Raw genomic sequence first — 12,764 nt, forward strand, 5'->3', positions numbered from 1 at the left:
CTTTATTTCTTATTTGAAGCTAAATAAATTTAAACTTTTTAAAAAATTAAAATAGTTGAAAAATAATTTTAAATATATATTTTTTTAAATTCTTTGTTATTTATACTACTTTTTTCATTTTTCTTTTTATTGATTTTGTGTATTTCAAATTTATTAAAGTTTTAACTAGGTAATTTGCACTGTATACAGTTTATTTTATTTAAAGGTTTTTACAAGTAGCTATATCAACTCACAATGGTTTAGTTATAAATTATTAAATCCTTTTATGGCTTCAGAAATCAGATTAAACATAGATCCCGGAGCTTCAGCTATGAATTTCAAAATGGACTTTAGATTTATTGAACCTATGCAATATCAATACAGTAAGATTTTTTCAACTTTTGATTTTTTATATATATATGCTTTCTGTTTACATAAATTGACTGAAAAATAGATAGAACATGCAAGGAGTGCTGCTACATGGATTGACAAATAGGTAAAACATGCAAGGAGTGCTGCTACATTGGCAGTTTTCAAATTTTTTGTTTTTTAATGCACCCTAATATATAAAAAAGTAATGTGTTATTTAAAACTTAGTTACTAGGTCTATTATGACCAATTATAAAAGAATTTTTTAATTCAAAAAGGTTATAAGTGCTTGGTGAAAAACTTTTATGGAAAAATTTTTGTTTTTTTTGTTTTTTAAACTTACAAAAAGACTTGTAGTTAATAAAAAAATGTCTTTCTGTTAAATATTTTTTATAATAAAAATTATATGCTGTAAAATATGTTACATATGTTAAAGAATTGTGGACAGAAAGAATGAAAAAATATAATGAGCCCTTTAATCTGATTTAGCTGAGTTCTGTGGTTCGGGCAACGAACAATACATTCTGCTTCATTTGGATCACCTATCTTCATAGATGAGTGATCCAACCTCTAAAAAAATCCATTTAAACCTAACCAGATTATCTAATGAGGTGTCAATCTTATCAATAATCTTTGACCAGGTCTTATGTAAGTGCACATAAATTTCTCTTCTAGGAGACTCAGTCTTGGGACCACCCACAATATTGTTGACAACATTATAGTATTCCAAGAGGTTGAGGATTAAATGAGTCTTCTTTGAACCAGTTGATTTTTTTGCCTGTGCCAAGCATGAAATCATCTCTACATTTTAAATCTGGACTTGTTACACTAACTGGAATTTTCTCACAGATAACTGTCAGATCGTTTTCGTCTTCCAGCAGTCTAACAAGTTTCTATCAAAATGGACTATGAGTCCATTATGATGGGAACTTGAATTTTCTTTTCTTCTAAAACATCAAAAAGGTCCTGTCATAGTGTAGTAAAGATATAAAACAAAGATACATCATAGTCAGAATTAGTACTTTCTTTGCATGAATTGGAATTTTCAAGCAGGTCTACAGCATCTTTAAAACTGCTTTGTCTATCCAAAGCTCTGTCTGTGCTTTTCATGTTGACTTCTTTGATATGCTGCCTCTGTGTTTTTTTTCAACTCATATAACAAATCATACAATTGCTTAACTCTTTCATATCTTTCCTTTCTTCACAGAGTCTTAAGCTCAAACTCTTCATCTTGCTGTGCAGTCAAAGTCATGTTCATTTTAAATGTTTGACCTTCATAAAAGGCTACATCTTCTATTTTTGCCTTTCCGATCTTTTATTATTATGTTAATTAGTTGAGGAGCAGATATGTCAAACGAGTTATTAATCTAAAGTTATTAATATATTCAATCCTTTCATTATATTATATTTCTCTGTAAGTCTAAGGATCATTTCACTGAAAAATATTTCATAGCTGAAGTTGCTAAAAAAAGTCAATTTGCAAAGCATAACGTAAAAACATGTTAGTTAAATTTACTTAACAAACTTTCCACTGACAATGTTGCACTTAAAACCAGCTTTTATCCAGATTAACATACTCTATCCTCATAAACTAGAGTTCTGGTTCTTTTTTTTGTTGGACAGATGAAAATTTGCTTTGCTAGATTAAAACCTGGTTTGAAAAATTTATACAAATATATATTTTTTTTATTGGGCTAAGAAAATGAATTAGATAAAAACTAGATGTTAGAATTACTTTGATTTTTTTTAAAAGTGAAAATATTGTAGGATGTTTCTGACACTAGGCAATTGGTGTAACTAGAAGTTCATTTATGGGATATATTAGCAGATATACAAATTGTCTTAAATTGCTTTTGAACTGTGTACATTTTATTTTCTTCTGGTCTTTTTTTCGTTGATCTTTTTTTGTATGACTCATTCTTTTTTTGAATATACTTATTTGTTCATAAGAAATAAAAATATTAAATCCATTTTAAATCACATGTATATCAAACGGATCAAAGTTTTATAAATAACAAATAGCAGTGAACACTACAATAAAAATAACAATTTAAAGTACTTTATTAAAGAATAATTACAAAATCATGCCTAATCATGATTTTGTAATTATTCTTTAATAAAGTACTTTATTGAAAAAATCATGCTTGATTTTTCATTGCAGCTGCATTTAAAATAATAAAAACTTGAAAAGTATTACAAAAATTGACTATTTTCAAAATTTTCAGGTTTTACACCAAGCTCTTACACTTGTCTCAAATCAATATTTTTGATGTACTTAATCATTTTATATAAAAGAACGTTTTATACATAATAAGTTTAAGATTGCACACAAAAATTTTTTTTTGGGACACTCTAATGTACACTAAAAAGAGTGTAAAAGAGAAAAATAAAGCAGTAACAAATATATATATATATATATATATATATATATATATATATATATATATATATACATATATATATATATATATTTATTATATTTATACATATATATATATATATATATATATATATATATATATATATGTATATATATATATATATATATTATATATATATATACATATATATATATATATAAATATATATATATACATTATATATATATATATATAAATATATATATTATATATATATATATATTATGTATATATATATATATATATATATATATATATATATATATATATATATATATATATATATATATATATATATATTAATCATGCCCTGGTTAAGTTGAACCATTCGCTAACTTGTATATTTTTTAGGGTCTACTTGACAAAAAACTTTGCTTAACTAGAATTTTGAATTGCATAAAAGTCCATGTAATAAAATATCAAAACTTGCAACACTTTAATAAAAATTCCAAACTTAAATGTTAAAAAAATATATATCTAGTGTAATATTTAAAAATAAATAAATAAGTATGGGGAAAAGTTTCAATAAACAGTACATTTAGCAATAATTTTGTTATTTAACTTTAAATTAAAACTTTTGGAAGCGTGCTTGCCAACAACAAAAGAAAAAATATTATGTCACTAGTTTCACAGTATATATATACATATGCATGTGATGAATAAAATCGCCCAGTGCAATATTTTGCGCTTGTAATACTGAAATATGTTATCAACGAGACTGATTATGTGCGCTTAGCTCAAGTCTTTTAGAGTGATATTCAGTTAGAAATTGGTTGCCATTGGGCCATCTGTAAATTACGTACGCATGTTAAAAATGGGGAGGGGTTACTCAAAAAGTCTCTTTGTTGGATTTGAATTAACATGCTTGATTGCAGACATTCTAAACAACAGAAGCGTTTTTAATTTAAAATAAACAACGGGTGATAACTAAAAAACGAGACTGGATTTAAAGAAACATATCTCTTTAAAGGAATAAGATTTTAAAAATAGGAAAACGGTTTTAGAAGGTATTTTTATATACCTAAAAGTACTATCTACAAGATAATTCAACGTGCTGAAAGTGAATCTGGGTACCAAAGAGTTCAAGGAAGTGGAGTAAAAGCTAAAAAAATGACCAGGACAAACATAGAAAGGCTTAAACTCATGTTTGACCATAAAGATGGAGTTTCTCAACGACAGGCAGCTAAAAAGTTCAACTGTACTCAGCAACACATTAGTAAAACATTAAAAAAAAGAACAAATATTAAATCAAAAAAAAAATGAAGGTTCCAAAACGCTCTGACCAGCAAAAAGCAGCTGCTAGAACTAAGTGCAGTCGATTGTGTCAGAATTTCAAAAATTGTAAACCAATCATTGACGATGAGTCTTATTTCACATTAAATCACTCCAGTATCAATGGAAATGATATATTTTATACTAGTGATATAAAATCTACTCCATCTACAGTTAAATACCAAACAAAATAAAAGTTTCAAAATAAATTACTTCTATGGATTGCTTTTTCTGAAAATGGAATTTCTCAACCTTATTTTGTACCAAGTGGACTGGCTGTAAATCAAAAAATCTATTTAAACAAATTTATTAAGAAGAGACTAATTTCATTCATCAGTAAGTATCATTCAAATGGTGCATATGTATTCTGGCCAGATTTAGCATCATCTCACCATTCAAAAACAGTAATCATGTACCTAAACAAGGAAACATGCATTATGTTGAGAAAGCGGATAACCCTGCAAACTTGCCAGAATGTCGTCCTATCAAAAATTTTTGGAGTATTTTGAAATGCCTTGTCTTCAAGAATAATTGGCATGCAGAAAATCTTAAAAAATTACGTTCTAGAATCAAGTATTGCCTTAATAAAATTGATATTGAGCTCATACGGAGCCTAGTTCAGTCGATACCAGGCTTAGTTGATAAAGTCAGAAGAAATGAATTAATTGAGAACAACTGATTATATATTTAAAAACTAGAATAAAAATACTTTCTAGAACATTTTTCCTTTTCGTTTTATCTTACTTCTTTAAAGAGATATGTGTCTTTAAATCCAGTCTCGTTTTTTAGTTGTCACCCGTTAATAGTTTAAAATAACAATAAAAAGATAAGGAATATTTCTTTTATTTACAAAAAATTAAAAACAATGAAGCAAAAGAACCTCAAGTTTAATATATAAAATTTATAAGGAATGAATCTCATAATAGGTTTAAAATTGTGGAATACAGTATTGCCTATGGTGACAAAATAAAAAAAATCCTTTACCAGTATTATTTTATCCAAATTAATTCAAAAATAAACAACAATAGATTAATTTGAACATTTTTTTTAATTTGAACAATATTTTATTGATATGTATTCATTTTTTAATTTGAAAAATACTTAATTGATATGTACTCAGTCTGTTGTATAAAATATGGATTTACAAATTTATGCTAAAATACAATGTATATATATTTACAATAAATTATTATTATATAGAAAAAGAATCAATTTGTAATTTATGATCGTATATGAATAATAAACTCAATCTTAATGCTTTTTTTATGTCTTGATACATATTTTACATTCCTTTTATATGTCTTGATACATATTTTACATTCTTTTTTATGTCTTGATACATATTTTACATTCCTTTTTATGTCTTGATACATATTTTACATTCTTTTTTATGTCTTGATACATATTTTACATTCCTTTTTTATGTCTTGATACATATTTTACATTCTTTTTTATGTCTTGATACATATTTTACATTCCTTTTTATGTCTTGATACATATTTTACATTCTTTTTTTATGTCTTGATACATATTTTACATTCCTTTTTATGTCTTGATACATATTTTACATTCCTTTTTATGTCTTGATACATATTTTACATTTTTAAAACTTAAAAATTATTTTTTCAAGTTTTAAAATTAAAAAAAAAAAAAATTAACCAACTAATAATTTTTTGCATATCTATCTATCTATCTATCTATCTATCTATCTATCTATCTATCTATATATATATATATATATATATATATATATATATATATATATATATATATATATATATATATATATATATATATATATATATATATATATATATATATATAAAAGCACATTTGGAGCCCTTTGTTACTGCTTAGAGTTTATCAATTGTAATAAGGCAATTGTTTGGACTATTAACTAGTGTAGTGAGTACTATCTGTGCTTTGAGTCAAGTTCTTTAACAAATTTAAAAATGACTAAAGCACCAGTAACTATAAAACACAAAAACCATTGTCATCAACAAGTTCTTTAAACCTAAATCATTTACTAATATTCGTGGTCTTCAAAGTAACTGTTCTTTTGTTGAGTCTCATCTCTTGCAAAATTCACCTGACCTACTTGTTCTTTGTGAAACTAATTTAAGTTCGGCTGCCTCATCTTGTGATCTTAGTGTTGATGGTTATCTTCCTTTAATTTGTAAAGACTTCAATAGTCACATGCTTGGCCTGGGCATTTACATTCGTAAGAATTAACCTATTTGTTGGGAAACTAGGTTTAAATCCACCAACTATACTTTTATGTGCTTTCGTTTAGCACCACTTCACTCTATTGCTATTCTCTTTGTTCTGTATCGCTCTCCTTCATCTCAAGACTGCACTATTTTTGATCAAATTGGCCAAGCCCTCTTTTTTTATCCATCAGCCAATATTGCTGTTGTTGGTAACTTTAATGCTCATCACACTGAATGGCTTGGCTCTAGTGTCAGTGACTCTGCAGACGTTAAGGCCCACAACCTTTGCCTTTCTTAATCTCTAACTCAAATAGTCAACCTTCCAACTCGCTTTTCAGATGACCCAAATCGATTACCTTCTCTACTTGACTTATGTCTTGTTTCTGATCCTAGTCAGTGCTCAGTTTCATCAGTTCTTTGGAACTTGCTTTTTCCATCTTGCTTTCCTGATTCATATATTTTACAATATTTTAAGTTGTCTTTCAATCGTTATCTTGCTCTATAAACTTCACCTCTCAGTAGCTCCCAACTCTAACAGTGGTTGCTTGCAGACTTTTTGGAAGCAAAGATGTGGGAAAAAAAGAAAGATTTTCATTCATCATAAAGCACTTTTGAATTTAAATTAGTTTAAATCTCTTTGAGGAAGCCAAAAATATTTTTAAAGTTATACTTAGTTTGATTTACTCAATGAATAAAGTATATCACTATATTTACCTATAAACTAACTTAAAGCAACCATTTAAGTTACTACAGTTAAGTTACTCTTAGTATACTCAAAGACTTGCTAAAGTTAGCCATACAGGTGTTTCTATTTATAACTTATATGTTATTAACATATAATAAGCTTTTAACTAAAAATTATTTTAACGAGAAATTTTGAATAGAATATGAAAAAATGTTAAACATTTTGTTTTTGATTTTGTTTAAAGCGATATCAAGATTAAACATTTTCTATTAATAAGCGAGTTTTTTAAGGAATTTTTTTTTTTAATTTAAATTTTTTAGAATTTAATTTTTGGTTTAATGTTTGCATTAAAATTCTAAAATTCTCTTATTTAAATAATTTTGAAATTGTAGTTAAAATTTTTTGCAACTGTAAAACTTTGCAATTCTAATACAAAAAATTATTGAAAAGTTCGAAAGAATTTTAATGCTCGCTGACAATATTATTATCAATATTTTTATAAGGGGTTGTCCATAAATTATGTCAGGCTTTAGGGGGCGGGGTAGGGGTAATGGTTTTGTGATGGCTCATACAGAAATTGCTACTAAATGAGTTATGATGTTGTTACAAGGAGGGGGAAGAGTAAAAAGCGGTCAAAAATAGTTTTAAATATAGAAAGATTTTATTGTTGACATTAAACTAGTGGTCATTCCAAACATTAAACCAAAAATTAAGTTATAAAAAATTTAAATTAAAAAAAGTATTATTTTACTTCTGTTTAAATAAATTCCAAAGAAAATAATTTATGCATATACTTAAACTTATAATATTCAAATATTCAATTTATTAAACCAAATTTTTTTCTTTCACTTTTAATTGAAAAATAGTTTGAACCAAAAAAATTAATGAAAACATCAACTTAAAAACCATTTTAATAAAAAAATTAATTATACTTAAATTTTTATTAGTATGCAAGATCAAGAAGTAAAAAATTAAAAAAAAATGTGGTATCTAATGTTTTTTTTGCTTTGATCTACAGATATAGCATGTTTTTGTGCAAGTATAAAGTTAAAGTTTTAAGATTATGTTTTAATTTATTAATTTAAAACAATTCTATTTATTTATCTCGCTTTGTTTTATACATGTTTTATATTAATGCAAGCTCTTTATATTGACAAAACAACTTTGCAGTATTGTTTTACTGTTATTTTATAGCTTATATATATATATATATATATATATATATATATATATATATATATATATATATATATATATATATATATATATGTATATATATATATATACATATATATATATATATGTACATATATACATGTATATGTATATACAGTGCAGAAAATAGAATTAGCCTCACCATGTACTGATCCAATATTTTGTAAATCTCTAAGCAAATTTGTGCGGTGCATCTTTTGTTTCCACACTGATATTACTATTGTTACAAACAACAACTTTTTAGATTATAATTTAGCATAATTAAATTATGGTACATTTGATAAGACCATAAAATGTATAATACTTAATATTTGCTGTAGCAAATTTTAAGTATTAAATTTTAGAATTAGCCTCATCAATAATTATTTTCAGTTTATTTGTATATTTTGATCTGGTGATATGCATTTGTGTTTTTTATTATTATTTGTAAGTTAATCAAAGACTGTGAAATCAGTGCTGATAAAGTTTTTAACATTTGGTTTTTGATACCTGAATTTGAAATGGGACTTGGTAAGCGTTTAACGAATGAAGTATTAGCAGTAATCAAAGCATGTAAAGATACAGATTTATCTAATTGGGAAGTTACAAAGAAAATTAATAGATCTACAAAAGTGGTTAGTAATTACTTCAAGATTAGTGTTAATTATGGAGCTTGTAAGGAAAATGGTGGCAAACGTAAAATTGATAATTGTACTAAACAAATTATTGCATGTCGTGCTACTGCTCAGCACATGACTACATCTCAAATTCGTGTTGATTTACAATTACCTGTAACTGTTCAACGTGTGAGACAAATCTTACATGAAGATACAAACACAGTTCGGAAAAGTGTAAACCAAGACCAAAACCTACTGTTCGTCATAAAGAAGTTAGATTACAATTTGCAAAAGAACACATGTTTTCTCAGGAAGAGTGGCATCAAATTCTCTTTAGTGATGAAAAATAGTTCAATCTAGATGGTCCTGATGGCTATCAATATTACTGGCACAATCTTCGAAAAGAAAAAGAAACTCGAATGAGTTGTAACTTTGGTGGTGGAACTGTTATAATTTGGGGAGTTTTTTCCTTTGCTGGAAAACAACCACTGGCATGGATTTCAACAAAAATGAGTTCACAGGACTACATTGATTTATTAGAAATTAGTTTGCTTGAACATGGTGAAGAATTGATGGGTGAACGTTTCACTTTTTAACAAGACAATGCTGCTATCCATAACTCAAAGCTTACAAAAGCTTGGTTTAGAGAGAAAAATATTCACATAATGGAATGACCTGCATGCAGTCCAGATCTTAACCCAATTGAAAATCTATGGGGAATACTTTCTAGAAAGGTTTATGAAAATGGTAAGCAACAAAAATCCGCATTGGAGCTGAAAACTCATATCAGAGAAACTTGGAATGAAATATCTATAGAAACTATCCAAAATCTTGTTACTAGTATGTCAAGTCGCCTATTTGAAGTCATTGAAAATTCAGGAATCAATGCTAAATATTAAATGAGTGTAAAACAAAATATTTTTTGTATTTTCTTGTATATAACGTAAACGAGACTAATTCTTTTTTCTCCACAAATTGAATGCTTTTAGTTTTTTTTTCCATTTATAATTAATTAAACATACCAATTTATAAATTTTTTAATTGCAGTAGAAGATAATAAGAAATAGGGTAGATTTAACAAATGTTTCATTGCCTTATTTTAAAATTAGAATGAGAAATAAAAATGAGGCTAATTCTATTTTCTCTGCTGTATATATGTATATATATATAAAAATTAGTAGAAAATCACTTGCCAAACGTTTTTTATTTTACACTGTTTAATCAATTAAGACTCATCAGAAAAATTCTGATGAGTACAAACATCATAATGCTTCAGTACATACATCGACTGACAAGTATCCTGACATGCAGCGGAGTGCTTTTATATTAACTGAGGGTTTAGGGTGAGGCAGCAATCTTTTCTTTCATTATTCTTCATTTTTTTCCTTTTTTTTATGAAAAGGCTGTTTGCTACAAAGATAAGCAAAACTAGTGAGCAAATGCTCATCTAAACAAGCTATAGAAGATATATATGTATATATATTTATATTTATATATATACATTTATATATGAACATAGTGTATTACCTAGTGGCAGTGGAGTACTAAGAGTAAATGGCTCCCATGGCAAACACCAATCTTGTGCCCCCACTGACAATAAATTGCTTTTATTTTGTTTTTCTAAATAACTATTTTAAAATTGGGCAAAAAAACACAAATGTATTATCGTTTTATTACAAATTTCTTTTTCTTGCTTTAGCTGATGCAAATTGTTTAATTTTTTATCAAAGTTGATTTCTTTGGTCATTCCTCGTTCTATGCTTAGCAAAGCAAGATCACATAATTGAATTTGTCCCATCGAGGCTCTCAAATATGAAAGTATCAATTTTAGTTTACTAAATTATTTTTTGAAGCTGGTAATAGAAACTGCGATTGCCAGCATTATTTGCAATGCTATGTGCATATTGGGACGTTTTTCATATCCATAATGAACTATAAAATAAAATAATTGTTCTGGGCACGAAATTCTTTCAGCACGGCTTGTTTGCAGCATTCTAAAATCCAAAATATTTTCATACAATTTTTTCCAATCCACATCATAACTGTAGGCTTCCCCAAATTTTTCACAATGCTCATTCAAATAGCTTGTTTCGGCTTTAAAACACAACCCTTCCACATCAAAATAAAATCCAAATTTTTCATAAATTTCTTGTAAGCAAACGCTTCTTTTTTTCAATTCATTGAATAAATAGTCAACAGTTCCTTTCATAACTCTTTACTTTTCTTCTTTAGCTGATAAATCAGTGTCTCTAAATGTTTTGACATCCATTCTTTTCTTTTTTCTTTGACCTCTTTTAAACTGAATGTCCTGTTAATTACAAATTCGAATTCTTTCTTTCAGTGAGCTACTAACTAACACTTCTTTTACATCATGAAAATAATTTTGGACAGCTTTTAAATCGAAAGTTGCATTATGAATTTTGTTTTTAGGATCCTGCAACCTCATTTGAACGCAGTCAATACAACCTAAAATCTTGTTTCAAAACTCAAATAACGTTATAAAATCATATTATTAACATTCAGCTATACAGTTGCTTTCCATCTCATTTGGTTTCACTAGTCGTGCTTTCATCGCCCATTATTTTCAGAGGAACTTCAACTATTTTCCCGTGATATTTATTGACTGGTTTTGATGATTCCAATTTTGTGCTCCACCAAGTAGGAGTCAAACTTCAAAGTTACAGGTACAACAGCTTGGAGCTTTTCCCAGCACTGGGTTGAACGAGAGAAGAAAACATCAACTTGTCACCATCATTTCTTCTTTGGGTGCATGCATGTCTACCAAATTAAGTGAATGATTATCACAAATCACAAAAATTGCAATGTTGTTTTTGTTCAGGATTCTTTGATGAACACCAGTCTTGTGTCCGGCCACTACAGCAGGTTTATCATAGCACTGTGAGCTACAATCTTGTAAATTCATTTTGTCTTTCTTTAACTGATTCAATATTTTTTGAACCAAGCTTGCAATGGCCTTATCCCTTATTTGTATAAAACTTACTACCACAGACATTATATCTTACTATCATAGACATTTGTTCTAATGAGCTTGATCCAAAGTTGAGTTAAACATTAGTCCATAATACTTTGCTTTAGGTATTCCTTCTAGTAAGCTATCATGAACTGTGGATACCACAATGACTCTGCAAATCTTATGTGTTATTTTATGACAGAATCAAAATTAAAAATTAACGGGTGAAGAGAAATTAGTTACACAAAAGTTAACTTAGTTTTGCTTGAAATCCATAATATTATATTTTAGCATTTGAATGTAATTTGTATTTTTTAATATTTTAGTTTTATTAAAAGAAAATAATTCAAAAAAATGTTAAACTTCAAAGAAAGATTCTTCAAAATAATGTCAAAAATTATTGTGTAAAAAATCCAACAGCTACTAATGCTGAAGCTGCTCACCATTTTATTAAAGAAGGAATCTGTTGCAAAACAGCATATAGTTATATCAATCGACACCTTACAGGACAGTGTTTAAAAGTTGCAAAAAATTCTGGACACCCATCATCGTGGGCTCCAGAAAATAAACAAAACTTTGCAGGTTCACCAACAATCAAAAAGGTGTAAGTCAAAGAAAATTTGCATATAAATTCAACGTTGATCAAAAGGCAATTTGTACACAATTGGCCAAAATGAACATTAAGTACCGTAAACATGAAAAATCACCCTAATACAATGACGAACAGTGTCTAAGGGCACAAAAAAGAAGCTGAAAACTCGTAAATCATCTCTTTAAGAATGGAGTGTTTTAATTTTAGGCGACGAAAAATACTTCTATTTTATTGGCAATGAAATGCCTGGAAACGCCAAACATTACATGGAAGACAAATGCCCAGATAATGTTCATTTTGCGGGAAAAGAAAAATTTTCAAAAAAAATTCTTGTTTTGATAGCACTATCTGATAGCGGAATGTCGAAACCACTCTTTCGGTCAACAACATCGGCTGCAATAAAATCAAGAATTTATATCAAAGAATGCTTAGAGGAACAACTTATACCATTCATC

General features: G+C 27.4%; 1 protein-coding gene across 1 annotated transcript in view; it reads left to right on the plus strand.

Annotated features, from left to right (window-relative positions):
- Positions 1-12,764, plus strand: part of LOC105844513 (uncharacterized) — a 154,326-nt gene that overhangs the window by 17,036 nt on the left and 124,526 nt on the right. The window contains exon 5 of the mRNA XM_065813630.1: positions 206-362. Within this exon, the coding sequence (XP_065669702.1) occupies positions 206-362 (157 nt within the window). The remainder of the gene's footprint in view (positions 1-205; positions 363-12,764) is intronic.

The sequence above is a fragment of the Hydra vulgaris genome, chromosome 12 (genome assembly GCF_038396675.1).
Source record: "Hydra vulgaris chromosome 12, alternate assembly HydraT2T_AEP".
Taxonomy (NCBI): Eukaryota; Metazoa; Cnidaria; class Hydrozoa; order Anthoathecata; family Hydridae; genus Hydra; species Hydra vulgaris.